This window comes from Ranitomeya variabilis, chromosome 5 (assembly GCF_051348905.1).
Source record: "Ranitomeya variabilis isolate aRanVar5 chromosome 5, aRanVar5.hap1, whole genome shotgun sequence".
Taxonomy (NCBI): Eukaryota; Metazoa; Chordata; class Amphibia; order Anura; family Dendrobatidae; genus Ranitomeya; species Ranitomeya variabilis.
Genome location: NC_135236.1, coordinates 499,988,130 through 500,013,968, shown reverse-complemented (window position 1 = coordinate 500,013,968; position 25,839 = coordinate 499,988,130). Strand labels below are relative to the sequence as shown.

General features: G+C 46.9%; 1 protein-coding gene across 1 annotated transcript in view; it reads left to right on the top strand.

Annotated features, from left to right (window-relative positions):
- Nucleotides 1-3,925: 3,925 nt before the first annotated feature.
- LMAN2 (lectin, mannose binding 2) overlaps nt 3,926-25,839 on the top strand; it is a 30,079-nt gene continuing 8,165 nt past the window's right edge. Inside the window, exons 1-7 of the mRNA XM_077265682.1 lie at nt 3,926-4,266; nt 11,928-12,046; nt 12,136-12,253; nt 12,337-12,416; nt 13,640-13,801; nt 13,947-14,061; nt 15,152-15,271. Of these exons, the coding sequence (XP_077121797.1) occupies nt 4,128-4,266; nt 11,928-12,046; nt 12,136-12,253; nt 12,337-12,416; nt 13,640-13,801; nt 13,947-14,061; nt 15,152-15,271 (853 nt within the window). The 5' untranslated portion in view covers nt 3,926-4,127. The remainder of the gene's footprint in view (nt 4,267-11,927; nt 12,047-12,135; nt 12,254-12,336; nt 12,417-13,639; nt 13,802-13,946; nt 14,062-15,151; nt 15,272-25,839) is intronic.

Below are 25,839 nucleotides of genomic sequence, written 5' to 3'. Positions count from 1 at the left end.
ATATGCTGCCTGGGGCCACTGTGCTCTGCCTGGGGCCCCATATGCTGCCTGGGGCCCCTGTGCTCTGCCTGGGGCCCCATATGCTGCCTGGGGCCCCTGTGCTCTGCCTGGGGCCCCATGTTCTACCTGGGGCCCCTGTGCTCTGCCTGGGGCCACTGTGCTCTGCCTGGGGCCCCATATGCTGCCTGGGGCCCCTGTGCTCTGCCTGGGGCCCCATATGCTGCCTGGGGCCCCTGTGCTCTGCCTGGGGCCCCTGTGCTCTGCCTGGGGCCCCTGTGCTCTGCCTGGGGCCGCTGTGCTCTGCCTGGGGCCCCATATGCTGCCTGGGGCCCCTGTGCTCTGCCTGGGGCCCCATATGCTGCCTGGGGCCCCTGTGCTCTGCCTGGGGCCACTGTGCTCTGCCTGGGGCCCCATAGGCTGCCTGGGGCCCCTGTGCTCTGCCTGGGACCACTGTGCTCTGCCTGGGGCCCCATATGCTGCCTGGGGCCCCTGTGCTCTGCCTGGGGCCACTGTGCTCTGCCTGGGGCCCCATATGCTGCCTGGGGCCCCTGTGCTCTGCCTGGGGCCCCATATGCTGCCTGGGGCCCCTGTGCTCTGCCTGAGGCCCCATATGCTGCCTGGGGCCCCTGTGCTCTGCCTGGGGCCCCATATGCTGCCTGGGGCCCCTGTGCTCTGCCTGGGGCCCCTGTGCTCTGCCTGGGGCCCCATGTTCTGCCTGGGGCCACTGTGCTCTGCCTGGGGCCACTGTGCTCTGCCTGGGGCCCCATATGCTGCCTGGGGCCCCTGTGCTCTGCCTGGGGCGCCAAATGCTGCCTGGGGCCACTGTGCTCTGCCTGGGGCCCCATAGGCTGCCTGGGGCCCCTGTGCTCTGCCTGGGACCACTGTGCTCTGCCTGGGGCCCCATATGCTGCCTGGGGCCCCTGTGCTCTGCCTGGGGCCACTGTGCTCTGCCTGGGGCCCCTGTGCTCTGCCTGGGTGTAGGACACTGGTGACGTCACTTATCTCCGGACATTAGCTCCGGACATTATCTCAGGACATTAGCTCCGGACAAAGCCACGGAAGTTGGCACAAATTGCAGGAAGTAGTATTCTAGGCAATTATATATTAGATTGGCCCCTTTATTATAGTCTATCATCCTAGGCCCCTTCTTGTAATGTCGCCCATCCTGGCTCCTTTCTCTAATATTTTCCGCCATCCTGGCTCCCACCTGGAATAATGTCCCCCATCCTGGCTTTTTCCAGTAATATTTTCCATTATCCTGTAATAATGCCCTCCAGCCTGGCCCCTACCTGTAATAATTTCCCCTGTCCTGGCCTCTTCTTGTAATAACGTCAAGGTCGCGCAACATCACAGCGTATAATTATATTACAACCTTTGACTGTTGCAAAAAATCCAACACTGTTGGTTTTTATTGCAGGCTGCAAGTTGCATGTGACTTTGCCTTCCAAATACTTGATAGGAATTGTCTGAGAATAATGTATATAACCTGATAAAAATAAACACAGTAAAACTAATTCACCCCCGGTCCATTGTTGCGTCTCCGCTGTTGCTCCAGCCCTTGTTGACAGGCTGCAGCGCTGATGACACAAGTACAGTGCGCATGACTGCTGCAGCCAATTACTGTGCTCGGCGGCAGTACTGATGTAGATGGCACTCAGTGATTGGCTGCAGGAGCTGAGGCGCGCTCACAGATTGAGGTGTTGTGGAATACATTGCACTCTATTAAAGGGAACCTGTTGTTAGGGCTAGCGGAACGCACCAAGTGATAGAGAGAAATATACCAGGTGCGTTCGCAGCCCGGGGTCCACCATGCAGAGATACTTGCTGCAAAGTAATGGCGGATGGACACTGAGCTCACACATGGGTTAAACTTCACCCCGTGTAATAATTATAGGGGATAATTCAGGAGACTCTTTGCATGGAACAAGACAACAGGACACCGTTTTATAAGTGGTAAAGGTTATATTATCACACGGTGATTCAAACAGGTGCAGAAAGAAACTCAAGTCCACAACACTTAGTGCAAATAATAAACGCAGCTTAGCAGTCAATAGGAAACTTCAGAGGAAAATGCAAACAAGCAGAAAGTCTATGAAGCACAGTTATTCTTGAGGAAACTTGACACGAATAGATCCTTGACTTAGTCCAGGCACAGATAGATATGCTATAAGGAAGTTCAAATCATATCTTAGCCCCACCAGGGAGGCCTGGTTATTAGTCTCAGGTTTTGCAGAGCAGAAACAGCTTACATGTCCAACAAATGCAGATGGAAGTAACATGAGCAGCAGATGAAGGAGGATTACTGAACACTGGTGTATGCAGCAGGAACTCAGAGCAGAGTGGCAGGATCTCCAACACAGGTTCACAGGAGCAGGTGCAGGTGCAAGGCCATGGAGTAATCAGGAGCTGGATGCAAAGCAGAATACTCTAGCACAGACTGAAGGCTGGGGTGGAGTTTTATAGCAGGAAGACAAGTGCACATGAGACCAAAGACGCCATGTTGGAAAAGGGCAGTAATGCACAAAAGGTAAAAAATGTTCAGAGTCCTGACACCGCGTTTGAAATGAAAGTGAGCTCTGTTACCTCACAGAGTCGCGCTGTACACAGAGAATAATACCCTAACTAGGGTTGTGCTTGCTCTGGAACTCTTCTGTGCTAACCGCCCAAGGCTAATTGCCCCCACTGGTGCTAGCTGCCTGCCTGAGTGTACAGCCCCAGAGCTAAACAGACTCTTATATCCTGACTCTTATATACCACTTATATACTGAGTGGCAGAGTATCCACTGGCAACAGCCAAACACAAATGATACTAGTGTATGGCCGTGCAGCCATGCGAACCTTTTATACTTGTAGGTCTCCAGGACCTTCCTAGTGGAACAATAGGAGCTGCTACAGGACGTGAGCATGTGACCCTCGACCTCCAATGAGAGGTCTTCCCTTGGGCATGCTCAGAAGGAGAAAAGCAGGACTTAGTCCCAGGAGCGCCTGCTCGCCGCCCAACAGTACTGGTTATAATGGCTGAGCCTGGAAGGGCAGCAGTAACCAAACGTGCAGTATCTGTCTGAGCCAGGCACTGGGACTGACATCTCTGCTGAGCAGTCTCCACTGCAGCTGGAGAAGAATGGGAGACAGCAGCGGAGGTGGTTCAAGATTCCTCCTGTGCAGAGGCAGGAACTCGACACCTGTCAGCAGGATTTTGCTCAGTAACCTAAGGCCGGTGTCACACTTGCGAGTTCAATGCGAGAAAATCGCACTAGTTTCTCGCATCAAGTCCAGGCACTCAGGACCAAAGTGTTCAGCTGCATGTATTTCTATATAGCCGCACACTCTGGTCCCAGGTGCTGGCAGCAGTGTGAGCCTGGCCTAACGGTGCCAACCTGACACTGTGCACAAACCTGCTTACAGGTTCCCTTTATTATAGAAACAGTTTCCAGCACGACAGAATTTAGCAATACAGAAATAATTATTGTACAACGTGACTGGTATCATGTGGGAGACTAATAATGAGAGTGCAGCTAAAGCAAGAACTCTGTGACCCACTGCCATAGAATGCGCCACATACTGAGCCACAGAAGCACTGGCGGCTGCTTTAGCCCACAGCAAAGATTAAGATTCCAATTGGTTGGAAGTGATTACTTGCGCTTCACTGATTGGCTAGCGACATGACAGAAAAAAAAAGTTCCAGACACTAGAGAGCAAAGTGTTCGTCTTACAATCAAGGACAAGCGATGCCAGAGATATTTGCTGATGGCGCCATTTTTATGGCGACCAAATCCGTCGAAAGACTGCGACGAATATCCGCAACAAAATGGCTTCCTACTGCCAGCCCTGTAATCCAGCAGAATCACTCCCTGGCGATCACATGCAGCTACTTGCTGAACAAGCCCTCAGTTACGTTACGCGCCATTTTTATAAAGGGCAAATTATCGCTGACGGTCTGAAACTAAGCTGGCGCTGTCTGACTGGCGCTCAGCCGCCCGCAGCACGCAAAGTGTACAGCCCCCAGTGTCAGGCACGGTCCCAGATTTATAACGTGGCCGCATGTCGCGTTCAGAGAAGTCCTGGGGTGGGCAAAGGAACCGCCGGAAGTGACGTACACGGAAGCGCCGTGCTGCCGAGAGCTGGCGATGATGGCGGCGGTGTGGAAGCCTGTTCTCCTGCACTCACTGCTCCTGGGCTTCCTGTCACATAGGGCCAGTGCCGATCTCACGGACGGTAACAGTGAGCACATGAAGAGGGAGCATTCTCTTATTAAGCCGTACCAGGGTAAGCGCCACTAGCTGTGCGCCACATAGTCCTCCTCTGGGGCAGAGTGTATGGCTCCGGTCTCCCCTCCTGTGGCCTATCACACTGCAGGGCTTATTGTTCTACCAAAGGTTAGACAATGAAAGCAGTGACCCGATTGGCTGCAGTGGCCCCTAACATCACTTTTTAACAAGTTTGGAACCAAAGTTAAACATAAATTCTCATGAACAGTCAGATTCTCTGGTGCGTGGTAGTCATGGTAACTGCACTGCTGTGTGCATGAGGCTCTCACACCAGTGTCCAACCTGGAATTGTAGGTATGGCAGTAAGGTTACCGTAGCGATTGTCGGCTAATTATTGGCCAGTGTTAACAGGCTGCCAATCACCTGATGAATGATCCAGATGCGCATTTGTTAGGTGTAAAGACATTTAAAGGTACTGTCGGCACAGAATGACCAAGTACAGGCGCTCGGTGCATCATGGTGGAGCCAATCATTTAAAGAGGTTGTCCATTACTTTTACATTGATCCTTAGGATAGGTCAGCAATGTCTGGCTGGGACCTGTCAATCAGCTGTTATCGGTGGCGGCCTCCACATGGAAATACTCGGCTGCGGCTCCATCCCCTGGTAGTGTAGTGACCGCAGTAGGGTACTGCACATCCGCCTCCTATTCAAAACTATAGGAGGAGGCAGAAGTGTAGTAACAATCCCCGGACACAAATAGACAGCCAGCTCCGCAAGGAAGTAATTGTGGCCACCGATAACAGCAGATTGGCCGGGGTGCCGGATCCCAGCCAAACAGACATTGATGACTTAGCCTAATGATAGGCCATCAGTGTAAAAGTAGTGGACAACCTCTTTACACCGTCCTACCTGCTTGATTTCCAACAATCCCCCCCTCCCCTCTTTGATTGACACCTCTGGCTTTATAAACTTAGAGGATGGTCAAGAGAGATGGAAAGCAAGCAGGTGGGAAGGTGTATATAAATCATTGGCCCCTCCATGATGCACAGAGTGCCTGCACTTGGTTTGAACAGTTATTCTGTGCTGACAGGGTCTCTTAACCCACTACCGACATCAGGCATACTTATCGGGTGAAATAGTACGCCGATGTGGGCTCCAGCGGTGAGCCGACATCTTTCCGGTAACATGTCAGCTGTTTTGAACAGAATTGCGTTCCACCTGCCACTATTAACCAGTTAAATGCCTCTGTCAAACTCTGACAGCAGCAGTTAAATCGCGCTTCCGGCCATCGGGCCAGAAATACGCACACCGGTGACCCCCATCTCGTGATCGCGGATCACCGGTGTGTTGGCATGACAACCTGAGGTCTCATGGAGACCTCTATGGTTGTCAGTGCTGGCTTGCTGGGAGCACCACCCAGTGGTTGGCGCTCATAACAAGTAATTCAGCTACATGTAGGTGATCTGATCATCGCCTATATGTAGCTGAGCCGATCGGGTTATGGCAGCTTTTAGTCTCCCATGGGGACTATTGAAACATGCAAAAAGTAAAAAAAAAAAAAAAAGGTTTTTAAAAGTTTAAATCACCCCCTTAAGAACTCGTAATGACCTGGAAAATCATAATGGCTAGTCAGTTTTAGCATTTAGTGAACCTAGCAAAAAAGCCAAACAAAAAACAATTGTGGGATTGCCCTTTTTTTGCAATTTCACCGAACTTGGAATTTGTTTCCCGTTTTCTGTTACACGATATGGTAAAACCAATGGTGTTGTTCAAGAGTACAACCCGTCCTGCAAAAAACAAGCCCTCACATGGCCATATTGATGGAAAAATAAAAAAAGTTATGGCTCTGGGAAGAAGGGTAGTGAAAAACAAACACCAAACTGAAAAAAGCTGCGGGGCATTAAGGCGTTAAATATTGCTTAGATATCGTCATTCTCTGCATATATAGTATTGTGCAGACTGAACGTGCTGCTGAGAACAGTTCAGGAAAGAGCGTTTCCCAATAAACATCTGTGTAAACAAGCTGCCAATCACCTGCAAACAATCAGTACATGGTTCTCTGTGCAGAGGCGGTCAGCCTATGCACAGAGAACCATGTACTGATTGTTTGCAGGTGATTGGCAGCTTGTTTACACAGATGTTTATTGGGAAACGCTCTTTCCTGATAATTGGTCGGAGTAAATAAGTCTAATTCTATTATGGGTCCTATTCACTTGGTGAAAGTTTGGAGGATGGTTAAGCACAGGGACTCCTAAATTGGAAGTCTTTGCACGTATCTCATACAAGATTTCAGGGACCTTGCTTCTCCTTGTGGCATTAGGGGAAGCTTACTATATTAGAAGTAACCCCCATCAATAGCAATTAACTTGCTGAATGCCTGGGGTTTGACTTCTGGGACCCCCTGCAGTCCCAAGACCAAAGGACTGAATGCTTTTCTGTTGTAATTTACGCAGCTTTTGTGACGTAAATTGATATTACCCTACTGTGTGTAATTGGCCACAACTCCTAAAGGTACCTTCACACATAACGATTTCGTTAACGATATCGTTGCAACGTCACGCTTTTGGTGACGTAGCAACGATCCCGCTTAACCCCTTTCTGCCAGCTGACGGAATAGCACGTCAGCTGGCAGATCCCCTGCTTTAAGGTGGGCTCTGGCGGTGAGCCCACCTTAAAGCCGCATCATGTCAGCTGTTTTGTACAGCTGACATGTGCGCGCAATGAGCGCGAGTGGAATCGCGATCCGCCCGCCCCCATTAACTAGTTAAATGCCGCCGTCAAGCGCTGACAGCGGCATTTAACTAGCGCTCCCGGCCGAGCGGCCGGCAGTGCTCGCACTGCTGACCCCCGTCACATGATCGGGGGTCAGCGGTGCATTGCCATAACAACCAGAGGTCTCCTTGAGACCTCTATGGTTGTTGATGGCCGATTGCTTTGAGCGCCACCCTGTGGTCGGCGCTCAAAGTACACCTGCCTTTCTGCTACATAGAGGTGATCTGTACTTCACCTCTATGTAGCAGAGCCGATCGTGTAGTGCATGCTTCTAGCCTCCTATGGAGGCTATTGAAGCATGCCAAAATTAAAAAAAAAATTTGTTTAAAAATATTAAAAAAATATATAAAAGTTCAAATCACCCCCCTTTCGCCCCAATCAAAATAAAACAATTAAAAAAAAATTAAACATACACATATTTGGTATCGCCACGTTCAGAATCGCCCGATCTATCAATAAAAACAAAGGATTAACCTGACCGCTAAATGGCGTAGCGAGAAAAAAAATCAAAACGCCAAAATTACTTTTTTTGGTCGCCTCGACATTGCATTAAAATGCAATAACGGGCGATCAAAAGAATGTATCTACACCAAAATGGTATCATTAATAACGCCAGCTCGGCACGCAAAAAATAAGCCCTCACCCGACCCCAGATCATGAAAATTGGAGACGCTACGGGTATCGGAAAATCGCGCAATTTATTTTTTTATTTTTTTATTTTTTTTTTTAGCAAACTTTGGAATTTTTTTTCACCACTTAGATAAAAAATAACCTAGACATGTTAGGTGTCTAAGAACTCGTAATGACCTGGAGAATCTTAATGGCAGGTTAGTTTTAGCATTTGGTGAACCTAGCAAAAAATCCAAGCAAAAAACAAGTGTGAGATTGCACTTTTTTTGCAATTTCATCACACTTGGAATTTTTTTCCCGTTTTCTGTTACACGGCATGGTAAAACCAATGATGTCGTTCTAAAGTACATCTCGTCCCGCAAAAAATAAGCCCTCACATGGCCATATTGACGGAAAAATAAAAAAGTTATGGCTCTGGGAAGGAGGGGAGCGAAAAACGAAAACGGAAAAAGCTCCGGGGTGAAGGGGTTAACGATCTCATGTGTGACAGCGACCAACGATCAGGCCCCTGCTGGGAGATCGTTGGTCGTAGGGAATGATCAGGACCTTTTTTTGGTCGCTGATCACCCGCTGTCATTGCTGGATCGGCGTGTTTGACGCCGATCCAGGGATGTGTTCACTTGTAACCAGGGTAAATATCGGGTTACTAAGCGCAGGGCCGCGCTTAGTAACCCGATATTTACCCTGGTTACCATTGTAAAAGTTAAAAAAAAAAAAAACAGTACATACTCACATTCCGATGTCTGTCACGTCCCCCGCAGTCAGCTTCCCGCACTGACTGTCAGCGCCGGCCGTAAAGCAAAGCACAGCGGTGACGTCACCGCTGTGCTCTGCTTTACGGCCGGCGCTGACACAGTCAGTTCGGGAAGCTGATGGCGGGGGACGTGACAGACATCGGAATGTGAGTATGTACTGTTTTTTTTTTTTTTTTTTTTTTTTTTTACTTTTACAATGGTAACCAGGGTAAATATCGGGTTACTAAGCGCGGCCCTGCCCTTAGTAACCCGATGTTTACCCTGGTTACCCGGGGACTTCGGCATCGTTGAAGACAGTTTCAACGATGCCGAAGTCGTTCCCCTGATCGTTGGTCGCTGGTGAGAGCTGTCTGTGTGACAGCTCCCCAGCGACCACACAATGACTTACCAACGATAACGGCCAGGTCGTATCGCTGGTCGTGATCGTTGGTAAGTCGTTTAGTGTAACGGTACCCTTACTCTCTCTCTCAGGCAAAGCTTTGTCCATTTTTTAATAAGGTGTTGAAACTAGCCATGACGAGTAATAATGACAAAAGTTGCACATTTCTTTTCATAGCTACAAGTGCTCAAAATTGTGCAATATTTCAAGTAATTTTACACCAGATAACTGAGAACTGCTTTATGAGTTTGAAGGCCAAGTGGGTGGTATCAGTGTTTTCCCTTGGGGAGTGTAGGTCTTCCTTCATGATGATGACGACCAATCATTAACAAGCATTAACACTCAAAGGAAAGAGGGACACGTCATCACCATAGTTAAGAGCAGATTTCACTGTATGAGATGTAATAAGAGGGCACTAAATCCCTTGTTTTAACCTTCTGCATGAGTCAGTGTGGGGTGACAGTGCAGCTGAGTCTAGATGTGCCACATTGCAAGCCCTTCTGTCAGCTCTCCTAGCACCGTCACCTCTGCTGTACTACCCCTCATTATATCTCACACAGGAATAGTTCAGAGCAGGCAGATTACTCCTTTGTGACGTGTAATAACTGCCTCCCCTGATTTCACTGCAGAGCAGTTACAAGTTGCATGAGCACAGCATACAGATGTGTGATTACTGACACTTGAAATCAGGAGAGCAGGTAGAAGGGTTTGGAATATGACACAGCTAATCTCAGCTGCACAGCCCCTCCCAGCACACTGACTCATGCAGGAGGTTAGACCAGGAGATCAGAGCTATAGCAATACATCTCACACACTGAGAATCTGTTTTAAGCTATGGTGGGGCGTGTTCTTTCCTTTGTGTTGGTACCTGCTTATGATTGGTCAGCATCATACACGGGGAAGAAGTACACGCCCCCAGTGAAAACTCTTAGGCCCACTTGTACTCAATTATTTTTTTTTTTCTTAATTCGTTAGGTGCCAAATACTTTGATAATATCTCTGCAAATGGAGAGGCAAAATAAAGAAAAAAACTATTTAATTCTGCTCTGCAGCCACTATTACATCGTCTGTCCTGCTCAATATGAAACATTTGGTGAATGGTCCTCTTTAAATATTCCTCATCTTTCACTCGTACACCTGTCATGGGGGCTAAATAAGAAATTTGCATAAGAATAAAAATGCTTTTAAAGCAAATGTATAATTTGAGTATTTTAAAGTTTTGCCCCACCAGTAAACTGGATATTTTAGAGGCTTGAACTCCCTGGGTTCACGTGGCTATTGACTTATTGCCCTGGGTACTGCATTTTAAGTTGGGCTGTTGCTGACTTTTAATTAATTGTAGGCATATAGAACCGAATAAATCTTTTTTTTTTTTTCATGTTCTAGTCATTTTTACTATTAAAAATGTTTGCAGAGGGCATATATATTGTAGGAGCACAGTTCCTTACAGTCATACACAGTACAGCAAGGTGGAGCACTTTGTCAGCTGAGAAAGTCAATTGACAAAGAAATCGGTTATTAGTTGGCAGTAATGAAGTATGGCCCCCTACCCCAAAGATGGAGTGTCAGGGGAAGTGCAGGCAGTCTTATCAGGATACATAGTGTTACTACTCTGCTTTATGGAGGTCTTCAGTAGTACAATAGAGCCGTCATCAATCACTGGGCCTCTAAGGTGAGCTGCAAATACCATCCTATTGTGTGCTCCAGTGGGGAGGTGGAGTATGTTCTTTAAAGTGACGCACCACACCCAACATTACATTTGTCTGACTTTTTCTGACGTATGCCATACTTGGTGCCCTACCTTTTCTCGATGTCACCTGTGTTAGTCCAACCTACTGCAGAGGAAAGGTAGGAGACATGTTCACACAATCCTGTGCGCTCCGCATGCGACTGAAGTCATCATTTTGGGGAACAAAACAGGCCACAAAGTCGGGAAAAGGAGAAAGCAGCAACATAAATGATCTTAGGTGGCTAGTCTCCATAGGAAATCATTACTTTTATTATGTTATGCATTACTGCATTATAGTGTGCGAGCAATCAACCAACCTCCGTCCTTATAGACTAAAAGTAAAACATGAAATAAAATGTGAAATAAAAAGTTTAAATTGCCCCATTTTTTAAATACAAATGTAAAGAAGTTAAAGGGTTTTTCTGGTTTTAGTATAGTTGTGTTATGAAAAAAAACAAACTGCTTTTTACTCAACCTTCCTTGGTCTACAAAGTCAAAGCTGCTGAGCTCAGTGACTGCAGCGCTGTAAAAAAATAAATAATTGGTATAATCACATCTGTACAATTTATCACAATCTAAAGTTATTGAACCTGCACGTATTTTCATAATTGCTGTTTTTTTGGCCTCTACAGAACCCGTTAAAATGCATTAAAAAGTAATCAAAGCATTGTATGGTCCTCAAATCGAGACCAGTAAAAAAACGACAACTCGTCAACCAAAAAACTAAGCCCTCGTACAGAGTAGAATGAAGGGGAAAAATAGAAAAGTTCAGAACTTTTTTTTAAAAAACACAAAAATATAAAAACTATACAAGTTTGGTATCACTGCAATCATGCTGTCCTGAAGAATAGTTTGGTAAGGTCATAATATGGTAATGTGAATCATAGCATTCAAAATTACTAATATTAGTAGTATATTTCTTTAGGGAAATCTGTTTCTCTCTCCACTTATGAACCTCTTTCTTCTCACTGTCTGTTAAACTCATTATTCACTCTGAAAATCAGCTTAAATTCATCTTGGCCATAACAGGACAGGCGGTCGTCAAACAGGTGCAGATTATAGCCAGCTGTTAGCCGGTGGAGAAAGGAGAGGAAGGAGCAGTGGGATTGAAAAACAGAGAGACTGTGCTGCTTTCTACCAAGTGTTGTTTAATCTCATCCCATTGCTGGATACCCAGCTACACTGCTGAGTACTATTGAATAATGTCCTACATGCTGCTTCTTCTGAATATATGCTACCCAGACACTGTAGAACCACAGAGCTCTTTTTATGTGTATTTTGTATGGAAGACACTCAAAATTAGAGAGTCTGTAGGGTTGAAGCTGGTGGAAAATGCAGGATAGAAGTCATAATGGTCAGAAATGGTGTTACTCCTAATGTATACACATGAATGCTTACTCTGAAAAGTCACCTGAAATTACAGACCTGCTTCAATAATGTCATTGTTTTGTAGGGGTGGGTTCCAGCTCTATGCCACTATGGGATTTTATGGGCAGCACAATGCTAACAAGTCAGTATGTGCGCTTGACACCAGATGAGCGGAGCAAGGAGGGTTCCATTTGGAATAGTATGGTAAGTTGTGTTGTCTTTTTTTAATAGCTGATTGTAACACTGGTATGGTAAATTGTATTAGCTAGTATAAATAATGTTTTCCTCCACAGCCATGCTTCTTGAAGGACTGGGAGTTGCATATACATTTCCGGATCCATGGGACAGGAAAAAAGAACCTTCATGGAGATGGCTTTGCCCTGTGGTATGCAAAGGATCGTCTACAGCCAGGTGACGTTTCTGTTGGGGATGGTTTTCTGTTCATGTTGTTCATTAATGATTTCACGCTTAATGATTGTATTATATGTCTTAAGGACCCGTGTTTGGAAACCACGACAAGTTTCATGGTTTGGCAGTCTTTGTAGATACCTACCCCAATGATGAAACAACAGAGGTGAGTGTGGAGTTGGTAAATATTTTGATGCATAAATCAAATCATTGCTTTAAGTAGAATCAGTGTGTTGTTTTATGTCCTTTGCACTAACTGTTACCACTATCCTACAGTCATGTCCAGTGCTTTCTATAGCTTCCACCAGTAGCCTAGTTTTTCCAAAACTCACACTATAAGTGCAGTCAAGCAGGTGGAGACGTCCTGAAAAGTCAAGGTGGTTGCGCCATAATGCCAGCCAGGTTTATGTTCCCGAGAATAAGGATGTCCTCCCAATTCCTACAGAAATCTTGCATATACACCATTTCTTGCCTCACGACAACAAAGCAAGGGCAGTAAAGCAAAGGATGTTTATTTCCAGCATATGCCCTCAAATAAATGTCACATGCGAGATATTTCCAAAAAGGTGTTGATTGTCTGACCGCTGTTTCTTTACCCTTGCCCAATGAAAAAAACAGCATATGTGTTTTATTCAGCAGTGGAAAATGGCTATCTTCTGAAACACGTTCAGCCCTTGTCTGTTGCACGCAGGTGACCTTCTTTTAGGCCACCTGGTTAAAGGAGTATTGCATGTCCATAAGAAATGCTATCAGCCTGCGCACACAGGAGAGGGAGAGGACTAGAACTCCAGCTTTTATCCCAAGTCATGTAACAAGGCTTGTTAAAGGGTCCACATTGATTTGTAGGATTGTCACTTCCAAAAGGTGGTACTAGAGTTATAATCCTCTTCCTCTCTGAAGAGACAATTTGCATATTTTCCCAGAGGAGCATTGCAAGGCTTAAGTCTCCTCACCTTGGTACGTCATGACATGTCACTCTCTGCAAGGAGAAACGTTCCCCCCTCCCCCCCATGAATTTGTAGGCTTATAATGCTTTAAAAGTGACTTTTTGAAGCCAGAATTCTACTGTAATTAACAATTAAATATCTCAGAAACTAAATCCAATCTGGCAAAAGTGAAGTCCTATTTTTAATCAGCACCATAAACTTAATATAAAACCATTCAGACATCCTTGGCACCAAAATCATACCAGGGTAATAAGGGCATTGATGCTCAAACCAGTCACCAGCAGGTATCTAAATATTTCCAGATACAAAGTGCCACTGAGTGCATGGGGCTATATAATTGTATTATGTATTCTAGTCACTACACTTATTAAACAGTTTTGTTTTTTTCCAACTAATTTCAGGAAACTGGTCTCTAAAATATTCTACTTTTTTTTTTTTTCAGCGTGTCTTTCCATATATCTCAGCCATGGTAAACAATGGCTCCTTGGAGTATGACCATGGCAAAGATGGGCGCACAGTAGAACTAGCAGGCTGCACTGCCGATGTTCGGAATAGCAACCATGACACATTTCTAGCCATTCGATACTCTCGTGGACGTCTTACGGTAAGAAAAGTGTAATATTTGGATTACAAATCCTTTACTTGCCAGTGAAGATATATAGTATCATGGCATTGCTTGTGTGTTGCTATGTGTAAAGACAAGTAGATGATGGTAATCCTATGTGTTAACTTGTTTTATTTTGCTGAAGATCATGATTGACGTTGAAGGGAAAAATGAATGGAAGAATTGTGTTGATATATCGGGTGTGCGGTTGCCAACAGGGTACTATTTTGGAGCAACTGCAGCAACTGGAGACTTATCAGGTTAGAACTCTGCAAGAAGGAAGCATTTAAGTTAAATCTCTTAGACCTGATAAAACTGCTGCATTTACTGCATTTTGCATTTATCCCTGTCAGAATGTCTGTACAATCTTTTACCATTCTCTGCCCACCTAGCCTAAAGGTACCGTCACACTAAACGATATCGCTAGCGATCCGTGACGTTGCAGCGTCCTGGATAGCGATATCGTTTAGTTTGACACCACGCAGCGATCAGGATCCTGCTGTGATGTCGCTGGTCGCTGAATAAAGTTCAGAACTTTATTTGGTCGTCCGATCGCCGTGTATCATTGTGTTTGACAGCAAAAGCAACGATACCAGCGATATTTTACACTGGTAACCAGGGTAAACATCGGGTTACAAAGCGCAGGGCCGCGCTTAGTAACCCGATGTTTACCCTGGTTACCAGCGTAAAATGTAAAAAAAACAAACAGTACATACTTACATGCGTCCCCCGGCGTCCGCTTCCCACACTGACTGAGCGCCGCAAAGTGAAAGTGAAAGCATAGCACAGCGGTGACGTCACCGCTGTGCCCTGCTACTGCCGGCGCTCAGTCATTGCAGGAAGCGGACGCCGGGGGACGCATGTAAGTATGTACTGTTTGTTTTTTTTACATTTTACGCTGGTAACCAGGGTAAACATCGGGTTACTAAGCGCGGCCCTGCGCTTAGCAACCCGATGTTTACCCTGGTTACCCGGGGACCTCGGCATCGTTGGTCGCTGGAGAGCGGTCTGTGTGACAGCTCTCCAGCGACCAAACAGCGACGCTGCAGCGATCGGCATCGTTGTCGCTATCGCTGCAGCGTCGCTTAGTGTGACGGTACCTTAATTGACTGTTCCTCAGTGCCCCCCCTCCCTGCTGCTGACCTCACATTGTTCAGTGCAAGCTGCAGCTGTCCATAATACTCATAAATGTTAGGATAAATCTCTTATCAGGATTATACAACCATTCTGAAATATATTGTCAAAGTAAATAACAAGTCACATCATGCCTAAGAAGTCTATTTAGTAATGTAAAATTTTTGTGCATAAACGCTGACAGATGTACCTTAAATCTTATCTTATTTCTTCTAGATAATCATGATATTATTTCCATGAAGTTATACCAGCTTATGGTAGAGCATTCACCAGATGATGAAAATATCGACTGGACAAAAATAGAGCCCAGTGTTAGCCTCCTGAAGTCTCCTAAAGGTGGGTTATTATATCAGAATATATAATATTCTAATGCGTGATTGTGTGTGTGGCCATACAAGAAAGGTATACATGGCACACAAAGCATATGCATGGATCCAAGAACAGTACAATAAAATATACTTTTTCAGGTTTCAATATTTTTATATTTAGTGCATCGCAAGGAAGTCAATACCAGGCTTCTGACGTTCATGGCACGTGGCTGAATGGCTTGACTGTCTCCATTTTCTAATGTTCATTGCAAAGTGACTGCACATGTGGCCATTTGTCACTTGACTGCAGGTTACATTTCACCTTTTATTCAGGACTGGTTATCACTTCTGATTGTTTATTATTATTATTATTATTATTATTATTAGATTGACCTACACTATGGGACTGCATATCAATTTGAGCTGGAAACGCTATAATCTTGGCATGAAAACGTGTAAATGTGAAAAAAATTGACATTTACCGCAAGTACTCCCCAGAGTGCAGACAAGCAATTCTGTGGTGTAGGTCATACTGTCCAATTATTCTTTATACCATATCGCTCAGTCTGTGTTCTTAGAACGCCTCTAAATGCATTGGCAAAGAATAAATGGCATACTTTGAAAACTTAGGTCTTCGTGATATGGTGTTTGAGGACCTAGAACCACTTTTTGCATGATAATCTGGCTACATCATGATAAAATGCAGTTTTGTTTTGTTTTTTTTTTCACCTCCATTGCGGAGATATTGGCTCATAAAGTTTTTAGAGGGTAATTTTCACTTCAATTAAGGGAGCATTAGCAGAGATTCTTTTGAGGGTATTTGCTTTTTTACCCAGTATGATGGTGCTCAATCATAAGTAGGCAGCTTCATACAAGGAAAAAAATGCTCTCAGAGAAGGTGATCTGGTAAGACTTTTATGTCTCACTAAGATCTCACTGCTGACATTTAATGTAATTACAAGCACCAGAGGAGGACAGTGGTGTTGTGTATCTTTGCTTACAAAGCTCTGGAACTATTTCAGGTATCCGAGAATAATACCCCCATACCAAACTTTACATCTATCCCTGGTATGTGATACACTGCTTACATGCTGCAGCTCTTATCTCACAGCACTGTCATGTCATTTACAATGTAATGTCATATCCGTGCAGGGAAAGGAGACTGGAGGGTGAGCAGTGTGTCACGTATCCCACTCTGCATCTGTACCAGGTACTGCAAATATCAAAAAGACTGACCAGCACCTCCAAGCAGAACAGGACAAGTGTGAACAGGTGCAAGCTGAGACGACCAAGTCAATGAAGCTGGAAAAAAAAAAACATCTGCACTCTGAAATGCTATAATATGCGAACATTGAATATATGAAATTGGAACTGCATTTTTGCTATAGAAAATAAGTTAAAAATGAAGGTACTTAGCGCACAAATTGTCCAAATCATGAGAGCCCAACAGCCATTACACTCCCACAGACTGACACTCCTCCCATCAGCCTAAGGTATTTTTTAATTAGAGCTGGATCCTACTTGCTCTTAAAATTGTAGGCTTTTAGCCTGATAGAGGCATGCTAGGGTCCCAACAAAGGGGTACACCTTGTTTCTGGCTGTTGGGCTGTCACCAATTGGTCAATTTGTGCGCCAAGTACCTTGATTTTTAACGTATTTTTTTTCTTATCCCAGGTACTAAAGCACTATTCCCTGAAGCCTGGCATAGATCCACAGTGTTGAATGTAATGACACAGTGCAATTGTCCTCCCCTGGCACTTGTAATGACACTAAATGCTGGCACTGAGATTAGTCTTGCCAGTTCTGAACATTTCTGGGGGTGTTCGCTATTTTTTACCTTTTTATGACTGGGCACCATCATACAAAATAAAGTAAACTGTTCCAGAGAAGAATCTCTGTTAATGTCTCCTTAGTTGAAGGGGAAATTAGCATCTCGACATTACAAGCTAATCGCTCCTTAAAGGAAATAAGAAATAAAGGAAAAGACAAATTGAGCTTTTAAGCCATTTTCCAATGATGCTGCCAGTTTATCTTGTAAAAAGTGGTGAAAGTTCCTCTTTAACCCCTACTTGACATACATGTCCTATAACATGTTTTTGACTTTGATGCAGGCTCGCACATCGAGCCTGCATCTTTCCCTGCAAATGATGGCTGATTTAAGGTACTTTCACACTTCCGTCTTCTGTGGTCCGTCGCAATCTTTCGTTACGGCAAAAAAACGGATCCTGCAAATGTGCCCGCAGGATCCATTTTTTTTGCCATACACTTCAATGGACGACGGATTGCGACGGATGTACACACGTCGCATCCGTCGTGCGACGGATGCTTCGTATTTTTGCGGTCCGTCGGGACAAAAAAAAAGTTCCATTCAACTTTTTTTGTCCGTCAGTTCCGCTTTTTCCGACCGCGCATGCGCAGCCGGAACTCCGCCCCCTCCTCCCCACTCATCACACTGGGCAGCGGATGCGTCGTAAGACTGCATCCGCTGCCCACGTTGTGCTAAATTTAGCACAACGTCTGTCGGGCCGACGGTTTGCGATGACCCCGTACCGACGGAAGTGTGAAAGTAGCCTTAATCAGCACTCCACCTGCGGCTGTTAACCTGTTAAATGCTGCTTTCTTCGACAGCAGCATTTAACGTTCACCGGCAGGGGGGCACATCATTTTACATGCCTATCAACGCGCTTGTGACGTGATCACTGAGCACCCATAGGTTGCCATGACAGCCCGGGGATCTGCTGATGACCTCTGTGCTTGTCATGACTATTTGACTGTGATAGACAGCCTGTAGCTGGCATTTATACATTGTGATTTTCACTATACATAGCAACGAAAATGAACTGGTATGTATAGCACAAGCAATCAGATGATCGCAGCTCCAAGTGTGTGTGCAATTAAACCATATTGGACATACAGTGGCTGAAATAAGTATTGAAACACGTCACCAATTTTCTAAGTAAATAGATTTCTACAGGAGCTATTGACATGAAATTCTCACCATATGTCTGTAACAACCCATCCAATCCACACAGGCAAATAAATCAAACTAAAGATGTCCATAAATTCAGTTATGTGTAATAATGAGAAATGACACAGGGAAAAAGTATTGAACACACTTACTGAAATCTAGTAAATACTTGCTACAAAAGCCTTTTTTGGTGATGACCGCTTTAAGACGCCTTCTGTATGGAGAAACTAGTCGCATGCATTGCCCAGGTGTCATTCAACCTTGCTATGTGTAGCAAAAATCATCTGCTATGAACACTATCCTTAGCATTTCAGCGGTGACAAGAACAGGGGTCTTCTGCAGACCCCTGACTGTCAGGGCAACTTATTGGCACCCCGCGATCATGTAACGGGCTCTGATGGGCCGGGTCTTATGATGCACTTCCAGTAAGCGCGAGTATTTAACTAGTTACCAGCCACTGGTGGATCGCGATTCTGCCGGGGCTCTTTTGGGCACATTACAGCTGATTAAGTCAGGTGTCATGTGCCAGAAAACATGCGTGCTTCGGCAAGCTCACATCAAAGGGGGATACACGACTTATGGTGTGTGTGTGTGTGTGTATATGTCGTAGGTCGTGAAGGGTATAAGTCCAACTGGACAACAGAGGTAACAGTGCAATCAAATCATAATTACATCAGTAAGCAATAGATGGCATCACATAATGTAAATAACCTGATCTTCCCTCCAATTCCTATCAGGTGATTTACGTTATGTGATGCCATCTATTGTTTACTGATGTAATATGGCTTAACCGTAATTGCACATGCACTTCAGCTTTGATCCACCCATGTCTGTTCTGAGGTATTACATGTATTCTGTCCCTTAACATTTTAAATACATAGATGGATTTATTACCATTGTGTATGCATGACTCAGAGCTACGGTAATCCTATTTGACTCTGTCTCTTTTGGGCAGGGGGAGTTTTTTCTGTGCCTTATTCTCCTATGTTATATGTTTTTATTGCTCTGATCCACTTAAGAAAGTTTGCATATTTTTTCAGCTACCTGGCCGTTTTTACTTCTACTTTTTGGTTTAACATATTTGGTTTTGCTGCTTTCGTAAAAGTGCAATCTTTCAAAATATAACATTAATCCTATTGGTAAAATGGCATAATAAGAAAAAAATCAAAACTGCAGAATTGCATTTATTGGCTTTTTCTTTTTTTTTTTTTCCTTTTTTTTTTTTTGCAATAAGAGAAGATCAAAACATCATATCTACCTCCAAAATGGTTTCGGTAGAAACGTAAGCTTAGTGCAAAAAATAAGGTCTTACACAGCCGCATATCCTGAAAAAATGAAAACTTTACGGGTCTTGGAAAATTGCTACACAAGCAAAATTATTTAATTTTTTTTTCCTCTATCGCCTCTCATTGGGGGACACAGGAACCATGGGTGTATGCTGCTGGCACTAGGAGGCTGACACTATGCACAGAAAAAGTTAGCTCCTCCCCTGCAGTGTACACCCCACTTCAGTTTAGCTTAGTGTCAGTAGGAGGTGGACACGGGTCTTTCATTAGACCCTTATCTACCTCAATGTGCGTAGTTTTCTTTCAGGTTTTCTGGAGGGATACAGTGTGAACAGTCACACCTGTAATCCCACAATGCGGACTATGAGTACGGCATGTACTGCCACCCCGTATCCTCATAGATCCCCCCAGCAGGACCAAGATCCTAGCACACAAGCGTGCTCAGAAGTCCGGTCCTAGCTTCGTCCCCCCCCCCTCGCCCACCAGAGCCTGTCGGTTGGAGGAGACGAGGACATCCACCAGCAAGTTCAGGATGTCTTTTTGCATCTGGAATAATGAGGTATATTTCTCCTTTTCCTCAGGTTTTTTTCCGGAAGAAGATATACAGATGAAGAAGGTGAGTATTTAGAAGGTGTCCCATCTATTTCCTTCAGGACCTTTAAGTTAGGGGATTCCCTTTAGGGAGGTGGGGAGCCTTTTCCTAGGGGAAATACCAGGGCTTTCAGCAGCACTTTTAGCCCTGCTCAGGCCCCCTCAATACCCCCCCCAAGCCTGGACGCGGGCTCCGACGCTATTTGAGGGGCTACCTTTTTCAGAGGCACAGGCGAGATGTTCGCTGCGGCCATTGCTTATTCGCCTCCTCCTCTCATTCAGGCGGTCGCTGGCGTCTAACCTAGGCCCCGGCTTCTCTGGCCTACTCAGGCGCGACGGCCGCCGGTTTCTAATCTAGGCCCCGGCTTCTCGGGCCTACTCTAGCGCAGTAACTCCGGCCTCCATTTGCTCTCCTTCGTGCGGGCTTTCTCCCGCCCGTACCTTCTTCCTGCAGGGCGCCTAGCTCCGCCCCCCATAGCAGTGCCCACAACTAGCGCCATATTGGTTACCCTGGTGTGTGCGCTTGTCTCCGCCCACTTCTAACCAGCCACCGCTCTACAGCCGGCGCCATCTTCCTGTCCCAGGCTTGCGCTGTCGGCCCCGCTCCTCTTCCGGTTTTTATAGCGGGCCTTTTGCTCTCCTTTTCCTGGTGCAGCATCCAGCACGTCTTTTATGGTTCCTCTGGCGTCGCCATGGGTCATCGCATCCAGCGGTGCATCTGTCTGCAGGACCTGCTCCTCTACAGCCTGGAAGCTACAGGACATGTGCTGTGAGTATCTCTACACAGCAGACTGACACTTCCCTCTGCCTCCGTCCCCTAACCTCTGGCAACCTCTGGCACCATGTCTAATTCTAAGGGAGAACGCTCCTGTCCTCCTGCTTCTTCTGCTATTTTGGTCCGTCACTTTGTATGTTCGCCCTACATATGCAGATTTCCCTCCCTCTGTCAGGACTGCAACAGCTCCACGGTGCCCACCGCCCTGGACACCCCTGCTGTCCGAGAGAGTGAGTTCCCTATCCCAGGGTGGGTCTCCTCTCTGTCCCAATCCCTGCGATCTCACCCAAGTGTCTCAGACCCTAGTGTCTGTGCTTGATAGGTTGCCCCTGACGACTTCCGCTGTGGCCAGCGGGTCACAGGAGGCTCTGTCCGAGTCTACCAAGATTGGCCGCAAAGGATCTAGACAGGAATGCTGGTCTGAGGGTTTTTTTCCCGGTCTTCCTCCCCTGAGTCAGGCGAAGCGTTCTCGGATGCACCTTCGGAAGATGTGTTGAAGCTGGATTCTAACCAAATCGCTAGCATGAGGGATATGGTTCAGAACCTCATTGCTGCAGTTAACCAGACCTGTGGCATCAAAGACTCTGCTATGGAACCCGCAGATCAGGCGGTTTCGTTTAGACGGTCCAAACCACCTTCCAAAGTTTTCGCCCCTCATTCTGAGTTCGAGGAGCTGATGGCCAGAGAAAGATAGAATCCGGCCAGACGCTTTCAAAGAGGACAGCGCCTCGGCGTGTTATATCCTTTTTCCCCGTAGCACCGCCAACTGGACAGCTTCTCCCTCCGTGGGCCCGCCAGTCTCCAGACTACACAGTCGGGCCCTTTTCCTGGTGCAGCATCTTTGAAGGAATCTAATGGTAGACATTTAGAATCCTTTGCGAAGTCAGCCTTCAAAGCGGCTGCGTCCACTCTTTGCCCGGCTTTTGCCTCCTCATGGGTTTCAAAGTCTGTGGCCAAATGAGCAAAGCAACTCCGTCAAGGCACTCTGGCTGGGCCAAACCAGAACAGCTAGCAGAGCTTACCAACCAGATTTCTCATGCGAGTGAGTATTTGGTCTCTACCTCGCTGGATGCCGCATCTCGTACCGCTCAGGCATCCAGCAATGTCGTGGCCATCCGCCCGACAGTTTGGCTTAAGGCCTGGCAAGCGGACCTGTTTTCTAAGGAGGCACTTACCACCTTGCCCTTTCAGGGATCACGTCTTTTGGTTCCAGACTGGTCCGAATTATTAAGGACACGACCGGGGGGGGGGACAAGTTCCCTTCTCCCCCAATCCAAACCTCGTCGACCTCTTCCTCTACAGCAGAGGTCGCAAGCGCGCCAAGATAGGAAGAAGTTTTCCTTTAGGTCCACTTCTTCCTGGCTCTCCTGCTATTCCCAAGGAAGATCCACCAGGTCTAGACCTGGAAGATGTACCTCGGCATGATTCTCACTGAAATCCCAGCGCATATCCCAAGCTAGGCCGTCGCTTTCCTTTCTTCAAAGACGTTTGGCTTATGGCGATGGAGGATGCATGGGTCAGGGAAGTGATATTCTCGGGATACAAAATCGATTTAGCTTCTCATCCCTTGGATCGTTTCTTCGAATCTCGCCCTCCAAAAGACCCGACTTTGGTTCCGGGTTTCCTTGCAGCCATCGCCTCTCTCCTCAGCGTGGAGCTAATCGTTCCCGTTCCAGAAAGAGAAGGATTCACAGGCTTCTACTTGAACCAATCCCAGTTCTCAAGTTACTGAATAAAAGGGTTCGTCTGCATCTTTCGGAATGGAGTCCCTTCGTTCAGTAATCACTTCCATGGAGGCATAGGAATTTCTGTACTCCATAGACGTTCTGGACGCCTAATTTCATGTCCCTACATTTCCAGGACATCACAGATTCCTGCGCTTTGCGGTACATCAGGAGCATTCCCAGTTTGTCGCCCTGCCTTTTGGTCTCGCAACCGCTCCCAGGGTTTTCACAAAGATCACGGCGGCGCTGATAGCCATCTTTTCCGTAACTCGACGACATCCTCATCAAGGCTCCGTCCTTTTCTCAGGCTCCCGAGAGCCCGTCCATCGTCCTCGACACTCTAGCCCGTTTCAGGTGGCTTGTCAACAGGAAGAAATCCTGTCTTGTTCCCTCCGAGCGCCTCGTCTTTCTGGGCATGCTCTTCGACACTCGTCAGACCAAAGTCTTCCTCCCCGAAGATAAGAGATCCATCCTTCGTCGGGGCGTACGCTTGCTCCAGGGTCCTCGGCTTCTCTCCTTTCGATCGGCCATGAAGGTTCTGGGGAGGATGGTAGCAACATTGGAAGCGATTCCCTTCGCCCAATTTCACTCTCGACCTCTTCAGCAGGCCATTCCGTCACAGTGGGACAGGTCTGTCTTCTCTCTGGATCGTCCGATCCGACTCTCTTCCCGGGTCAAGCGGTCCCTCAACTGGTGGCCGACGTCACCTCTCATGCCCCAGGGCAGGTCCTTCCTTCCAGTTCACTGGCGGGTGGTGATGAGGGATGCAAGCCTGCTCAGCTGGGGTGCGGTGTTTCGCCACTTGACTGTTCAGGGTCGGTGGTCGGCGCAGGAGTCTTCTCTACCGATCAAAGTCCTCGAGATTCGGGCCATCTTTCTCTCCCTTCGTCACTGGTAAAGGATTCTCAGGGGTCTTCCTATCCAAATCCAGCGGACAATGCCACGGCGGTGGCATGTGTCAACCATCAAGGGGGGACTCGGAGCTCCTTGGCCGAGGTATCCAAGATCCTCCTCTGGGCAGAGGCAACGGTTCCGGTGATATCCGCGGTGCATATCCCCGGCGTGGACAATTGGGCCGCCGGCTTCCTCAGCCGCGAGGGTCTCGTGGCAGGGGAATGGCCCTTGCATCCAGAGGTTTTCCATCAGATTTGTCTTCGATGGGGGACTCCGGACGTGGACCTCACGGCTTCCCGAATGAACAGGAAGGTTCCTCGGTTCGTCTCCAGGTCTCGCGACCCCCTCGCAGGGGGCGTCGACGCTGTGGCCATTCCTTTGTCGCAGTTCGTGCTGCCCTATCTATTCCCACTCCTGCCCTAACTTCCCAAGCTGTTGAAAAAGTTCAAAGCGGAAGGGGTGCCGGTTATTCTGATTGCCCCGGACTGGCCCAGGAGAGCTTGGCTTGTGGAGATTGTCAATCTTCTTGCGGACGCCCCTTGGCACCTTCCAGACAGGCCCGACCTGCTGTCTCAGGGTACGATTTGCCACCCGAATTCTTGGTCGCTCAGTTTAACGGCGTGGCTGTTAAAACCGCAGTTCTAAGAGCGTCCGGCCTTTCGGACCGGGTGATTCACACCATGATCCAGGCTAGGAAGCCTTCGTCTTCCAGGATTAACTATCGTACCTGGAAGGCTTATTTCCGTTGGTGCGAGTCCAACTGCGTTTTACCTAGGTCCCTTTCCTTGCCTTCCATTTTGGCCTTCCTTCGGGCAGGACTGGATTCGGGCCTTGCTCTTAGTTCCCTGAAGGGCCAGGTTTCTGCGCTCTCCATCCTTTTTCAGAAGACTGTATCTTCTCGGCCACAGGTTAAGACCTTCCTTCAAGGAGTGGTCCATGCTGTCCCTCCGTACAGGGCCCCTGTGGATTCATGGGATTTAAATCTGGTACTGGACGTTCTGAGGGTTTCCCCCCTTTGAGCCTCTCAGGGAGGTTCCCCTGTCACTTCTATCTTGGAAGGTGGCCTTTCTTGTGGCCATCACTTCTATCCGCCGCGTTTCTGAGTTGGCGGCCCTCTCTTGCCGACCTCCTTTCTTGGTCATCCACCAGGACAAGGTGGTCCTCAGGCCTCCGCCTTCCTTCCTTACTAAGGTGGTTTCCACCTTCCACCTCAACGAGGGCATCATTCTACCTTCCTTTTGCTCAGCTCCAACTCATCCTCTGGACCAAGCTGAACCTCGTCAGGGCAGTGAGGATGTACCTGGATAGAACATCCGCTTTCCGGAAGACGGATTCTCTTTTCGTCATTCCTGGTGGCACGCGCAGAGGCCTGCCGGCTTCCAAGGCGACTATTGCTCGCTGGATCATAACGGCAATTTTGGAGGCTTACCAGGTCAAGAACAGAGTGCCCCCTCCGGGGATAAAGGTTCACTCGACCTGGGCAGTCTGCGCCTCCTGGGCGGTGCACCACAGGGCTTCCGCCCTACGTCTCTGCAATGCGGCAACCTGGTCTTCCATCCACACGTTCGCCAAATTTTACAAGGTCCATACCTACGCTTCGGCGGATGTCAGCCTAGGCAGAAGGATCCTGCAGGCGGCAGTGGTGAGTCCTTTGACCTGATGGAAGTCTGTTTTTCCCACCCCAGGGACTGCTTTTGGACGTCCCATGGTTCCTGTGTCCCCAATGAGAGGCGATAGAGAAAACAGGATTTTTGGTTGCTTACCGTAAAATCTGTTTCTCGGAGCCTCCATTGGGGGACACAGCACCCTCCCATGTTATTCAGTTTCTGTTGTGTTATATTCTATAACTGTTCTTACGTTTACAGTTCTCATGTTTGTGGTTATGTTTCAACCTTTTTGTTTTTCTCCTACTGCTTTCTCACCAACTGAAGTGCATAATGCCAGTCGGTGCGGTGTACACTGCAGGGGAGGAGCTAACTTTTTCTGTGCATAGTGTCAGCCTCCTAGTGGCAGCAGCATACACCCATGGTTCCTGTGTCCCCCAATGGAGGCTCCGAGAAACAGATTTTACGGTAAGCAACCAAAGATCCTGTTTTTTTTTGTTTGTTTGTTTTGGTTTTTTTTTTTACAAATTTCTGCATTGTTTTTCACCACTTTAAAAAAAAAAAAAAAAAAAAATGCATGTTTGGTATCTGCGCACTCGTACTGACCTGGAGAATCATATTGCCAGGTGTGTTTTATAGTGAACATGGTAAATTGTGTAATTGCATTTTTTTTTTTTTTGCAATTTCAATGTACTTGGATTTTTTTTCCCCGCTTTACAGTGCATCACATGATAAAATTAATTGGGTCATTCAA